This window comes from Rhinopithecus roxellana, chromosome 15, assembly GCF_007565055.1.
Source record: "Rhinopithecus roxellana isolate Shanxi Qingling chromosome 15, ASM756505v1, whole genome shotgun sequence".
Taxonomy (NCBI): Eukaryota; Metazoa; Chordata; class Mammalia; order Primates; family Cercopithecidae; genus Rhinopithecus; species Rhinopithecus roxellana.
Genome location: NC_044563.1, coordinates 100179627 through 100195207, shown reverse-complemented (window position 1 = coordinate 100195207; position 15581 = coordinate 100179627). Strand labels below are relative to the sequence as shown.

The 15581-nt window shown below is 40.9% G+C and overlaps 1 protein-coding gene across 6 annotated transcripts in view; it reads left to right on the top strand.

The window, feature by feature from the left end:
* Positions 1-6816: 6816 nt before the first annotated feature.
* Positions 6817-15581, top strand: part of PGR (progesterone receptor) — a 107739-nt gene continuing 98974 nt past the window's right edge. For 4 of the 6 annotated variants that reach the window (XR_004053736.1, XR_004053737.1, XR_004053735.1 and 1 more), the window contains exons 1-2: positions 8276-9909; positions 11186-11337. Coding sequence is in view for 3 of the 6 variants with exons in the window: in XM_030918926.1 (XP_030774786.1) it covers positions 8276-9909; positions 11186-11337 (1786 nt within the window). In the remaining 3 variants the exon portion in view is untranslated. Of the gene's footprint in view, positions 9910-11185; positions 11338-15581 lie in introns of all 6 variants that reach the window. The other 2 variants (XM_030918925.1, XM_010358475.2) reach the window with 2 other exon arrangements.

Genomic DNA, 15581 nt, shown 5'->3' with positions numbered 1-15581 from the left:
GGTGTGGTGGCATGTGCCTGTAGTCCCAGCTACTCAGAAGGCTGAGGCATGAGAATCACTTGAACCTAGGAGGCAGAGTTTGCAGTAAGCTGACATCGCACCATTGCACTCCAGCCTGGGCAACAGAGCGAGATACATCTCAAAGAAAGAAAGAAAATATACTATGTATACAGTGGCATTCATGATACCAAAACCAGATAAAGCCATTACAAGAAAAGAAACCAACAGACCAGTATTCCTAATGAGTGGAAATTTTAAAATTCTAAACAAGCTTCTAACAAATCAAAATGCAATACATGAAAGTAATACATTATGATGAAGTGGGATTTAGCCAAAGAATACAAGGTTCATTTAACATTCAAAGCTCAAGGACTGTCATTCACTATATTAACCAATTAAAAAAGAAAAAACTGTATGATTATCTCAACGGATGCATAAATAAAATTTGACAAAAACCTACATCTACCCCTAATAAAATTTTCAGCAGACTCAGAGTAGAAGGGAATTTCTTCAACCTGAGAAGGGGTATCTATGAAAAACCTGCAGCAAACATCATTTTTAATGTTAAAAGACTGAATGGTTTCTTCCTAAAATCAACAAACTGGCAAGGTTTCCCAACTTCATCACTCCAGCTAAAGATCAATTGTGTCTAAGAATGCACAATACAGAAATTCAGTATAATTATAAAATGGTCTCCAAAATTCCTGTCCCACTGTGGTACAGTATTTGTATAATTGCCTCTCCTTGAATGTGGACTTGACTGCCAATATGATCGATGTCACTTGTGTGGATAATGTTACATTTATGGCAAAAGGAAATGTGAAGATGTAATTCAGATCCCAAATCAGGGCAGGTGAGGTGGCTCATGCCTGCATATCCCAGCACTTTGGGAAGTTGAGTGGGGAGGATCACTTGAACCCAGGAGTTTGGGAGCTGCCAGAGCAACAGAGCAAGACTGACCCTATCTCAAAAAAATAAATAAATAAATAAATAAAAATTTGTCAAGCATGGTGATACATGCCTATAGTCCTAGCTACTTGGGAGACTGAAGCAGGAAGATTGCTTGAGCCCAGGAGTTTGAGGTTGCAATGAGCTGAGATCATGCCACGGCACCCCATCCTGGACAACAGAATGAGACTCTGCAAAAAAAAAAAAAAATCCCAAATCAGTTTTGAATAATACGGGTATGGACATCATCTGGGAGGGTCTGACTTAATCAGGCAGAAACCCTTAAAAAGTTTGACTAAAACTGTTTCCTGCGGACCTCAAAGAATATGAAAGTCACATGAGTTCTACAACTGCCAGTCACCTGAATAAGCCTAGATGCACACCCTAAGCCACAGATGGCAACACAGTGTTGGCTTATCCACTAATTGCTGCCATGTGAGCCCTAAGCAATAGATCCATCCAACTGATGCCCAGACTCCTGACCCATGGAAACTGTAAGATAATAACTGAGTGCTTTTTCAAGCTAGTAAGTTGTGGTACTTGCTGACTCAGCAATGGAAAGCTAATATATACACCATTCAAAATACCAGCAAAACTATGAAATAATTGGAGAGAAATCTGACAAAAGATGTGAAAGACCTGTACACTGAAAGCTTGAAAACACTGCTGAGAGAAGGAGAAATATATTACCTGTATGGGTTGGAAGACTTAATTTTAGTGAGAAGCCAATTCTCTCCAAATTGATCTATAATTTCAACTCAATTCCAATCAAAATTGCAGAAGGTTTTTTTTTTTTTTTTTTTTTTTGCAGATATTAACAAACTGCTTCTAACATTTACATGAAAATGCAAATGATCTAGACAAAACAATTTTGAAAAAGAAGAATAAAGTTGGAGCACTAGTACATTAAGTATTCGTGGGAGGAAGGAGGGTTCCACCCAGGAGGGAAGATGGTCTAGCCTTTAACTCTATGTCCTATTGGGAAGGGAGCTAGGTGACTGAGGGCTCTTCCATTTTGGCATTTCCATTTCTGGGGAGGGGGTTCAAAGTCACCAACACGCTGAGAGCTGGAGTTCAGAAACAGAAGTGGGGGGCCACTGTTACCACTCTGCTTAGAAACTTTATGGGTTGCCTCTCATGCTATCTGTAGCTTCAGAGCACACTCTGGATCCTGTCTCTTCCCTCAACCAGCTGTGGGCTACCCCTCCTCACCCCCAGGGCTGGAAGGTTACAGGAAGAACACTGTCATTTACACAGATGGATTTAAACAAGAACAGCTTAAAAAATTACAGCTAATCAAGATAATGTATTGACATAAAAACTGTCCAATAATACAATTAAATGGAATGGAGGGTACAGAAACAGATCTCCACATAGCTGGATAACTAATTCTCAACAAAGGTGCAAAGGAAATTAGTGAAGGCGTATTCTTTTCCGCAAATGGTGCCGAAACAACTGGATATCCAGATGCAAAAAAAGTGAATTTTGATCTAGACCTTATACCATATTAAAAAGTAACTTTAAAATGTACCACAGATATAAATGTAAAACGTAAAACTATAAAGCCGAAAGAAAACATGACAGAAAACATTTACGACCTTGGGTTTGGCAAGGAATATTCAGTTATGACACCAAAAGTATAATCCATAAAAATGTAAATAAAGAGGCTTTGTCAATATTAAAAACATCTGCTCTTCAAAAGATCCCATTAAGAGAACTTAAAGACAAGCCACAGGCTAGAAGAAACTACTTTCAAATCCCATATATGACAATGGACTTCTATCAGAATTCATAAAGAACTCTGAAAATTCAACAACAACAAAACAATTCAATTAAAACCATAATGAGATACCACTACCTACCTGTTAGAACTGCTAAAGTTAAAAATGCTGACTATACAAATTGTTGTCCAGCTTATGGAAGAATTAGAACTCTGATATACTGGGTGGAAATGTAAAATGATACAATCACTTTGGAAAATTGTTTGACAGTTAAATGTACATGTATTGTCTTGGTCCATCTGGGCTGCTCTAACAAAATACCATAAACTAGTTAGCTTATAAACAGCAGAAACTTATTTCTCACAGTTCAGGAGGCTGGCATGTCCACAATAAAGGCGACAGATTTGATGTCTGGTGAAGACCCGCTTTGCAGTTTCTAGATGGCAACTTCTTACTGTGTACTCCATGGTAGAAGGGGCAAAGCAGCACTCCATGACCTAATCATTCCCCAACAGTCCCGCTTACTAACACTAATACATTGATGATTAGGTTTTGACACACAGATTTGGGGAAAACACAAACACTCAGACCACAGCACCCACGAATTTATCCAGCCATTTTACTGCTAGGTATTTACCAAGAAAAAATGAAAACACGTGTCCATGCAAAGACTTGTACAATATTTTCTTAGTAGCTCTATTTATAATATCAAAAAATTGGAAACAACTCAGATATTTATCCACAGTTAAATACATAAACAAACTATAGTATATAAATAAAAATAACAAAAGAATTAACTATCGATACATACTATAATTTAGCTGAATCTCAAAATAATTATGCTGAGAGAAACCAAATGAGAAAAGCATATACTGTATTATACACAATTCTAAGAAATAAAAACTAATTTATTTGGCATCCAGATCTTCATTTCTATACCAGCTTCCAATAAGAAGTCTCAAACTTCCTTGGATAAATGGCTGATTCTACAACTGGGGCTGGAAATATACAAGATGAGCCTGTAGCATCTTGTAATACCACAGAGTAACAAGGTCCACACATACACACAATACGGAGAGTGGGTCAAGGAGCACAGGAGTCAACTGAAAAAGCTCCCAATGCCAAACCTGGAAAAATTTGAGTAACAAAGTATTCATGAATCCATACAGATATAAAGAAAAGACTGAACAAAGAAGTAAATGGGGGAGAACAGGCAAATCATCCACATAGAATTCCAAATAAATTATGTAGATACTCCACTCCAAAGGAGGGCTAGCATAACACCCGACTCCCCTACACTTCCTTAAGTGACTCATAATGATTTCCTTCCAAAGAGTAAAGAGTATGCAAAGAGGGAAAAAAGAGTAACTATGCAATGGAGAAACCTGACAAACACTACTTCAGCCAGGTGATAGAGAACAACATTAAGAGTCATAAGTCATGTTGACAATATGTACCCTTCATATGATGTAATAAATACAGCACATTACCTCTTTGATTTCCACCCCCCCCCCAAAACCCATAACCCTAGTCTACTCATGAAGATACATCAGATTCCAATAGAGGGGCATCTTGTAATATACCTCACCAGTATTCCTAAGGACTGTCAAGGTCATCAAATACAAGGAAAATCTGAGAAATCTCACAGCCAAGAGGAGCCCAAGACATCATAACAATTAAATGTGGTGTCCTGGATGGAATCCTGGAAAGGAAAAAGGACATTAAATGAAAATGAAGAAATTCTAAATAAACTGTGAATATTAGTTAATAACAATGTATCAGTATTAGTTCATTAATTATAACAAAAGTACCCTGTTAATTTAAAATGCTAACAGAGAAAATTGTACAAATGATATATGAGCATTCTCTATATTATCTGCTCAATTTTTCTGTAAATCCAAAATTGATCCCCAAAGTAAAATCTATTAATAAAACATTTAAAGGAAACAGACCTAAAAGGCGTATGCATATGTATAATTTAATGTTTAATAAATTGATATAAATATTTTTTAAAACCTAATATATGGTGACAGAAAGCAGATTAGTGGCTTGCCAGAAAGTGGTGATTAGTACTAGGAGAAGGGGATGGGATAGAATAATATGAGGGGATTTAAAAAGTGGCATGAGGAAACTTTTGGAGGCAAAGGGTATGTTTATCATTTTAATTTCACAGGTATAACAACAAATTATACAATTTAAATATACACAGTTTATTATATGACAACTATATCTTGATAACGTGGTTTTTTTCCAAAGTATAGAAAAAAAACTTCCACGTTTACATCCTCTTCTCCAAAAACAGTCTTCAGGAATATCTGAAGTTAGCCCCATCACACCTGAATTTAATCAGTGAATTTTGTTTCATTCAACGATTCATACATTTGGGGAGTTCCTGTGCCAAAAATGCTAATCACTCAGCATCAGAATTTATGGAATAATGGTGATTTAGGACATGTTGGACATCTTTATTATTGTCTTCCCATGTTAAGATTTTCAATCTTTTGGAAACAACCTCCCCAGACATTCTGACAAGGGAATTATTATAACCAACCAAAATCAAGCCAAATATAGTTTGTCAGATTTAAAATGAAGCCAAGTGCCAATTTTACAGCAGCGACCGGGAAACCAAATTATATGGCATTTGACATTTAAAACCACACTCTTAAGAAGTCATTTGATGTCTTGGGTTTGGGTTACAGTGCTTAACTTTGTAATACCGGGTAACCTTGTGCCTCAGTTTCCCCAGCTATGATATTGGGATAAAAGTACCTATTTTGTGAGACTGCTGAAGGATTACAGTTAACACAGGTAAAGGGCTTAGAAGACTACCTGGCAATGCTGTCCTGATTTTACAAACTCTATACATTGTGTGGCATTAGCCATCAGGAAAATATAAATAAATCAGTGAGATACCATTTCACACACTTGGAGGGCTATAACAAAAAAGACATAAAAAGTGTTGTCAAAGATGTGAAGAAACTAGGACCCTTATACACTGCTGGTGGAAATGTAAGATGTACAATCATTTGAACCATAGTCTGGCAGTTCCTCCAAAGACTAAACCTAGAGTTACCATATGACCCAAGAATTGCACTCCTACATATATACCTGGAGAAAGGAAAATATATGCTGCACAAAAACTTGCACATGAATATTCATTAGCAGGATTTTTCATGGTAGCCAAAAGGTGTAAACGACCCAAATGTCCAACAATTGATAGAGATGGATAAATAAAATGTGGTTTATCCATACAATGAAATATTATTTGTCAATAAAAAGAGTGAAGAAGTACTGATTCATGTGGAACATGGATGAACTTTGATCCAAAATAGCCAAATCACAAGTACAAAAAGCATATTAGTGGCAGCTGGGAGATTTAGGCAGAAATGTGGAGTAACTGCTAGTGCATACTGAGATTTTAGAGTTATACTAATGTACAAAATTAATAGTGGGTGATGGTTGCACAACTCTGAGTACATGAAAAATCAATGAATTGATACTTTGAGTGAGTCATATGATATTAGAATTATACCTCAATAAAGCACGGTAACTGTTTTAAGATAGGTTGGAAAGAGAAAGCCTGAAAACAACAATAATGATATTAATAAATCAGTTTACTTCTCTAGTCTCATATACTTCTGTGCCCACAATTGCTCCTGCTTTATTCATAATGGTCCCCTTGCAGATGCCCTGTGAACATACTATACCTGCTTCCTGGAATTCTCTTTACCTTTCCTCTATCTGCCTAACTCCCACATACCTAAAATTAATCAGAGTAAACCACTTGCTAGAACAATCAACTCCAAGTCCTAGTGATCTAACATGATAAAGGTTTGTTTCTCACTCATGTAGCCCTTCCCCAGATGATCGAGGGGTCCAGGCTTCTTACCTCTAGTGGCTCCCCCACCTCTTGGAGTCTTCTGTATTTTCTATACATGGTTGAGATAAACTATGAGTCATTAGCATAGCTAGACCTTGAGGTCCTATAAGAAAATTTGCAAATCATTCACTCTGTTTTGAACAAGGTATATTTAAGATGATGTTAAAATACCCACTGGTCTTGGGTCAAATATAGTTTATGACTGTTTATCTAAAATATATATTGCAATACTCTTCCCTTTCTCTACTGACTTCATGAATTTAGAGGGGATCCATTTTTATGAGTTCAAAGATAATTACTTTTCAGACTAAGAATATGTAGGGAAAAAAGTACTGTTCAACATCTCTACTGAGGACCTTATGATGTAGCACAGGGTATAAGCTGGAGCTAAAGGAAACTTTCCTTAAAGTGCTGTTTACTAAAAATTGGAACACATTCCTTAGGACAAATCAAAGTATGGCACACAACATCCAAACTTCCATCATAGGTACAGAGGTGTGACCATCTCCTACTCCCAAATTTCTTTGTCACGCTGAGGATTACTCAAGAGGATCAGGACATGTTGGTTGCAGCAGGAGAAACTTGAAAGCATTCACTTTTATGGAACGCATAAGGGAGAAAATCTCTTAAAGTATTTAGAATCGTCTTTGATACATTTATTATTTTAAAAGATAATGTAGTCAAATATCTTCCTGTGTTAAATCTTTACAAAACTGAAATCTTAAAATGGTGACAAAAATTCTACTTCTGATAGAATCTATTCGTTTTTCCAATTAGACAGGGCATAACTCTTAATTTGCAAAACAAAATGGAATACGCTTATGAGGTTCCATCCCAAAGAACCTGCTATTGAGAGTAGCATTCAGAATAATGGGTGGAAATGCCAATTCCAGAGTTTCAGATCCTACCCCTAATTGGGGTAGGGAGGGGTTTTGGGCGGGGCCTCCCTAGAAGAGGAGGCGTTGTTAGAAAGCTGTCTGGCCAGCACACAGCTGTCACTAATCGGGGTAAGCCTTGTTGTATTTGCGCGTGTGGGTGGCATTCTCAATGAGAACTAGCTTCACTTGTCATTTGAGTGAAATCTACAACCCGAGGCGGCTAGTGCTCCCGCACTGCTGGGAACTGAGATCTTCGGGGATGACTGTCGCCCGCAGTAGGGAGCCAGCAGAAGCCCGACCCTTCCTGGGAATGGGCTGTACCGAGAGGTCCGACTAGCCCCAGGGTTTTAGTGAGAGGGGCAGTGGAACTCAGCGAGGGATTGAGAGCTTCACAGCATGCACGAGTTTGATGCCAGAGAAAAAGTCGGGAGATAAAGGAGCCGCGTGTCACTGAATTGCCGTCGCCGCCGCAGTCACTCAAGTGCCGGACTTGTGAGTACTCTGCGTCTCCAGTCCTCGGACAGAAGTCGGAGAACTCTCGGAAAACTCTCCGAGTTAGGAGACGAGATCCCTACAATTACTAGTTTTTCTTGCGCTCCCCACTTGCCGCTCGCTGGTACAAACGACAGCCACCGTTCCCCTGACGACAGGATGGAGGCCAAGGGCAGGAGCTGACCAGCGCCGCCCTCCCCCGCCCCCCGACCCAGGAGGTGGAGATCCCTCCGGTCCAGCCACATTCAACACACACTTTCTCCTCCCTCTGCCCCTATATTCCCGAAACCCCCTCCTCCTTCCCTTTTCCCTCCTCCCTGGAGACGGGGGAGGAGAAAAGGAGAGTCCAGGTCGTCATGACTGAGCTGAAGGCAAAGGGTCCCCGGGCTCCCCACGTGGCGGGCTCCCCCGAGGTCGGATCCCCACTGCTGTGTCGCCCAGCCGCAGGCCCGTTCCAGGGGAGCCAGACCTCGGACACCTTGCCTGAAGTTTCGGCCATACCTATCTCCCTGGACGGGCTACTCTTCCCTCGGCTCTGCCAGGGACAGGACCCCCCAGACGAAAAGACGCAGGACCAGCAGTCGCTGTCCGACGTGGAGGGAGCATATTCCAGAGCTGAAGCTACAAGGGGTACTGGAGGCAGCAGTTCTAGACCCCCAGAAAAGGACAGCGGACTGCTGGACAGTGTCTTGGACACTCTGTTGGCGCCCTCAGGTCCCGGGCAGAGCCAACCCAGCCCTCCCGCCTGCGAGGTCACCAGCTCTTGGTGCCTGTTTGGCCCCGAACTTCCTGAAGATCCACCGGCTGCCCCTGCCACCCAGAGGGTGTTGTCTCCGCTCATGAGCCGGTCCGGGGGCAAGACTGGAGACAGCTCCGGGACGGCAGCTGCCCATAAGGTGCTGCCCCGGGGCCTGTCACCATCCCGGCAGCTGCTGCTCCCGGCCTCTGGGAGCCCTCATTGGTCCGGGGCCCCAGTGAAGCCGTCTCCGCAGCCCACTGCGGTGGAGGTTGAGGAGGAGGATGGCTCCGAGTCCGAGGACTCTGCGGGGCCGCTTCTGAAGGGCAAACCTCGGGTTCTGGGTGGCGCGGCGGCTGGAGGAGGAGCCGCGGCTGTCCCGCCGGGGGCGGCCGCAGGAGGCGTCGGCCTGGTCCCCAAGGAAGATTCCCGCTTCTCAGCGCCCAGGGTCGCCCTGGTGGAGCAGGACGCGCCCATGGCGCCCGGGCGCTCCCCGCTGGCCACCACGATGATGGATTTCATCCACGTGCCCATCGTGCCTCTCAATCACGCCTTATTGGCAGCCCGCACTCGGCAGTTGCTGGAAGACGAGAGCTACGACGGCAGCGCCGGAGCCGCCAGCGCCTTTGCCCCGCCGCAGAGTTCACCCTCTGCCTCATCCACTCCGGTCGCTGTCGGCGACTTCCCCGACTGCGCGTACCCGCCCGACGCCGAGCCCAAGGACAACGCGTACCCTCTCTATAGCGACTTCCAGCCGCCCGCTCTAAAGATCAAGGAGGAGGAGGAAGGCGCGGAGGCCTCCGCGCGCTCCCCGGGTTCCTACCTGGTGGCCGGTGCCAACCCCGCCGCCTTCCCGGATTTCCCGCTGGGGCCACCGCCCCAGCTGCCGCAGCGAGCGCCCCCATCCAGACCTGGGGAAGCGGCAGTGACGGCCGCACCAGCCAGTGCCTCAGTCTCGTCCGCGTCTTCCCCGGGGTCGACCCTGGAGTGCATCCTGTACAAAGCGGAGGGCGCGCCGCCCCAGCAGGGCCAGTTCGCGCCGCCGCCCTGCAAGGCGCCGGGCGCGGGCGGCTGCCTGCTCCCGCGGGATGGCCTGCCCTCCACCTCCGCCTCTGCCGCCGCCGCCGCCGCTGGGGCGGCCCCCGCGCTCTACCCTGCACTCGGCCTCAACGGGCTCCCGCAGCTCGGTTACCAGGCCGCCGTGCTCAAGGAGAGCCTGCAGCAGGTCTACCCGCCCTATCTCAACTACCTGAGGTGAGGGCCCGGGGCGGGGCGCGCCCAGCGCGTCCGGGAGTAGCGGTTCCGCTGGCGACAGCCGCCAACCCTCAGCCCCAGCCCCGGCGCACCGCTGCGCTCCCCCGGGCGGCCGAAGCGGGTGGGCAGCGGGACACAGCACAGGGGCAGTTGCCTCCCTCCTTCTTCCCTCCTCTCCTCACTCTTGGGGACACGAAGGTGGGCGCAGAATATACTATTTTGGGGCGTGCCTGCCTGAAAGCTGTTTTTTTTTTGTTTTTTATTATTTTAAACTTTCCGAATCTTCCAGATTCCGAAGCAGTACCAATCCTGATTTAAAACGTGCAGCGTCACACTAGGTCCGCTGTAGCCCAGCGGGGCAGAAAGTGCGCGGCGAGTTGGGGGCTTTATGAAATGCTGCTTTTTTAGAGGAAGGACGTTTACCAGGAGTGCCTGTCTTGGAGAGGAGTTAAGGCACCGTTCCCCCGGGAGGGGTGGGACCTGAGAGGTGGCCGGCCAGAACCGAAAGCAGCACCATCTTAGGGATTTGAACACTTTAATGGCTCTATTTTCTTAAGAATCCCAAGATAAAAGTTAAGTTCACGTTAAAGATGTTTAAACTGTGGATTTAAACACCTATCACTGCATTGCACCGTTTTCTAATTTTTGCTTGCGATTCACTACAACTTTTTTTTTATGCAGGTTTAAAAAACTAATTTGCATACTGAAGTAATGGAATGTAAAAAAAAGAATGCTCTGTTTGGAATCTTATGTTGTGAATAGGCAACAGTGTCAGTGTATTGGACAATACTTTAAAATGACAAACATATACTTGTTTAAGTGAGCAATGATTACAGGGTTGTGTTTTAAAAACTCAAAACCAAAACATTGCAAAGTACCATCGAACTTTTAAAGCCAAACCGCATTTGTTTTGACCCAGCATACCCACAGGAAGGACATAACATTTCATTTGTCAAAGACTAAATCGTTTCTATATAAAGAGTTTTGTAGAAAGATTTCTTTTTAACTGACTTTAGCTTTCCAGAACTTAATATTATACCTTAATAATTGTTCTTTTATATTGGTGCTACTGATGAATGGCTAATCATTTGCAAGTGTGTTGAATCCAGTTACAGGTAGTCTATTACCAAGTTTAATTTGCATGTCTTTCAAGTGTATATATACAGTTCTGTTTTTAAAATCTCCTTTCACCGTGTCAATACTGGTTTAAGAAACCTTTAGTATTAGATAGTGGTGCACTTAAAAATAAATGGAGTACTTTGTTTTGCATTTCAAGGCCGGATTCAGAAGCCAGCCAGAGCCCACAATACAGCTTCGAGTCATTACCTCAGAAGATTTGTTTAATCTGTGGGGATGAAGCATCAGGCTGTCATTATGGTGTCCTTACCTGTGGGAGCTGTAAGGTCTTCTTTAAAAGGGCAATGGAAGGTAGGCTCCTTTCCCCTGATCCTTTATTATTGCTTTAATTGTAAATGGAGACCATCTATTATTGTATAGATTTCAATTATTCCTTGTTTCTTCTGAGAAATGGTGATATTTCTGTATAATTTAAAATATATGATGACATTTAAACAATATGTTTTTATTTATGATACTCAAGATTGAATGTGGTTGGGTATTATAATAGCATACCTTTGACTACACTTTCAGTATTAGACATAAGTCTTAAAAATCTTGAGGAAAGTGCTTCTATTATTCCTTAACTGCTTAGCTTTCAGAAAACAGCTTCGTTCTAATAGTACTTTTATATATCTATTATGTAGATATATATGTACGCAGTACTTTAAAATTTTGATTAAAAGAAAAATGGTAGTTGACACATATATACCTGTATGCATATACATATTTGCCTATACATACATGAACATATATCACAACATATATATGATACAGTTAGTTTTCTACATGATACTATCTTTTGACTACATGAATATTTATGTAATATTTACAAAATACTAATTCTAAACAAATTTTTAAATTCTCTTTTTGTTCAGTATATTTTTGTAAGTGTATAAGGACAGCATTAAACAGTTTAAAACAAAAAATCTGGCCATCACAGTAACATAATCTCTAAAGAAGTATTTTGCTTTAAGTAAAACTTTCATGTTTTTAAACCCATTGAACTTACATGCTTAATGATTTCAGATTTACTTGCATAGTGTGTTTTAGACTTTTTCAAAGTAAATTTTTAAAATTTATTTCTACCTAAACTCTAAGCAGCCAAACATCTTTACAGTCGAAGATAAAAATACATTGAAAGATTTCATATTTTAATACTAGCAATAAATGTATTGTGGAAGTATGTAAAATGGTGGTTAGGGTTCCCTCTGGAGTGCTGAGATCATACCTAGACAAGGAACCAAAGTTCTGAATGTTGGCTTTTTGTCTCCTGTTCTGAGGTTTTTTTGTTTGTTTGTTTGTTTGTTTGTTTGTTTGAAAAGCGCTCTGCTTACAAGCAGAAAAGCAGGGAATGGGAAATTTCACTTTAAGGGAGCTTTCAAAGGAGTTCTTCATAACAAATATTTGTTTTGTATATTTTTAGAACATGATTTTTTTTTTTTTTTTTTTTTTTTTTACAAAAGATGAATGTATTTTACTGATGTTGAACATATTCAGCTTCAGGGGGTTTGATTGCCTTTTAAACTAATTGAGGCAGTGTTAAAAGTGGTACTTGAGAAAACAGGGCAACTGAGAGTGGCTCTTACCCATTGACATAGTTTATTTACGATTACAGATGGAAGTTCTTTGTGTGGAAAAGTCAGTTTTCCAGTGGGTAATTGGAGTTACCATTTTTATCTGACTTCGGTTCTGGTTTCTTAAACATTCCCTTCTGCATTAATATGATTTCCTCTAAAGTCTCCTAAGGATAGTATAATTTTATAAGTGAATGACTCCCTTAGAATCCCCTGAAGGCCAATTTTTCCTACCCCAGCTCCTTCTTTTTAAAGATAAGCAAATCTCAAAGACATAAATATGAGTTTCCAAAGGTCACAAAACTAGTTAGTAGCTGATTGTTAGTAAACATAGGTTAAATATTTTTAAATTGCAGTTCTTGTAAATCAGAGACGATACGCAAAAGTAGATATATAAACTCTGTTTGATTCACAGAAGTTATTTCATAAAGTGCATATGTAGAGCAAAGAGCACCCTAACTAAAATACAAATGCTTTCTCATCATTTTGTTAGAATAGCATCCAAAACTGTGAGGAAATCTTTCCAAATGTACTCTTAGAAAGCATTTGTTGGACTCTGGCTGTTGGCATGGTCCTATAGTCTTGAGTAGTAGAAGTGAAGCACCTTTATTTATCTATAATTACAAAGAGTTACTTAAGATTTGATGCAGATAAATCATTCATGAAACTAGAACAAGATTATGAACTATATTAGTAAGTTCCTTCATTCAGCAATTTATGCCAAAGATATCCTTTGTCCCTGACTTCACTTTTCTCTGCCTTGAGATAAAATGAGGATAACAGTGGCTATTTCTTAGGGTTGCTATAAAGAGTAAATGAACCGATACTTGTAAAGTATGTAAAAGGCCTGACATATTATCAGTTTCTGTTGGCATTTCCACTTTCAACGAGCTTGTAATACAGTTAGGGAAGTAACATATGCACATAAAACATCTAAATAAAGATTCTCAGTAAATGCCCAAGTAAGCAATTCTGTTATGTATATGAGATCTTTGTGGTTTGTGAGTTTTTGTATTTGGACAGAGCGAGGTGGTCATGGGCTGGAATATGTATATTCTTGCATGATGAAGAAGTCTTCATGGAAGATATGAACATTTGATTAGTAAAGGACAGATAAGATCTCTAGGCATCGAGGAAAACTTTAAGTGTACATAGTCAAAGAAGAGTGAAGAAATTAAGATTGCACTGACTAAGCGTTGAATGCTCACATTAGGAAACTGAGAGAGTTAAAGGTTGGGAAACTAGGTTGCTAGTGTTTGGGTGAATTTGGAGAATTAGTAATTTAAGGCAAGAGAATAGAGAGAAGGTTCTAGGAGTTTTCAGGAATGAGAAAGATAAGTAGAAGGACTTATACTAGGTTCAAAATCTTCACTAAAGCAATGCTGCATGATGAGCTGGTTCACGGTGGTGCTATGTGTGGTTGCCAATATGGCCAGAAGTTTCAAGTCAACAGGCAACAATATGGATACTAATGTTGCCAAGATGATAATGAAAATGATGGCATTATAAAGTGCTTTCTCTGTGCCAGTGACTATTTCAGTGCTTTGCAGGTCTTAACTTATCTAATTGTTATAATGTTGATATTATTATTATTACTCCCACTTTACAAATGAGGAAACTAAGGTCTGTAGATGTTAAGCTGTCTTAATACACTTAGGAAATGGTAAAGTCAGGATTCAAATCCAGGTGGTATGAATCCAGAATCCCTGCCCTTGACCACTACTCTTCCTTTCTCATAATAGGAAATGCAGTCAAAGAAAAAACAATAGAGGGTTCGAAGAAAAGATGTGAGCCAAGTGATGAAACATCTAGGAAGGTAAAAGTGAATCCTAAAGGAGAATGCAAGAGCAGGGGTAATGAGAAGTGTGTGGTATAAAAGGATGAATCATATTAACTTCACATTTAGGGCAACAATAAGAAGACATAAGCAGGAGCCAACAGTTTCTTCACCTCCTTCCCATGTTAGGGGTGGGAGGTGATAAAGCCTATAAAGTCATTCTGGGTGACTCGGTTTCCCTTGATATGAGACAGAAGAGAGAAGAGATAAATAAGATACCACTCAGGAAATGGGAGAAAGGAGTTGGGAAAGATGGTTTCTTTTAAGCTAACTGAATTGTTTAAAATATAGTATTGGTCAAAAACCAGTTGGTGGGATAGCCCATTGCATTCCTTTACCAAGACTTATAGGTTTGGAATGAACCAGGAAATGGTCAGGAATTGACTTAATGCCTTCCAAGGAGAGGAAGTAATAATGACTTGCCAGTCCTGCAAATGCAGACTACTAACCTGGTGTGATGAAGGAAAGGACAGTTTTTCAATGACTTATCTTTGCCAATACACAGTAACCAGCCCAGTGCTAGGAATATACTAGGCATCCAGTACATAACTGCTACATGATCCACTCATCATAACTGATAATGCCACGCTTTTATTCCTTGGATGCTTTACTCAGTGACAGCATTTGTTGTGAATACATTTGATGTAATATGATTAAACACATGTTATAATGCAGTTGAAATGTATTACTTAGAAGACACTAAGCTAAGTAGGTATTGATGGATTTTCAATTGTATTGCAATATTATCCTTATTCTTTTATTCATATATTAATTGTTCATGAAGTAATTACCTTAATTACATTAGTTCATGTATGTATTGAGTACCTGCCATGCGCCAGGTACTATGGTAGGTGCTGGTGAAACCGCAGTAAAACAAGAGAGACCTTGCTAGCTATTGACTAAAGTTTATAGTGTAGTGGTGGAGAGAGAAATTTTACTGATTTGTGTACACATGACTAATTGCACGTGTGGTAAGTGATTCGTTTATGCAATGTTTGGACAACTAGAGAATTGACTCCTCTGTCAGATAATGGGGAAAGTTTTTCAGACCTAGACATCACAATAAATAGACTACAGAGGAAACTAGACAGAAATGAAATACTTTTATGAATAAAGTGTTTCTTTCAAAGGTTGAGTATACT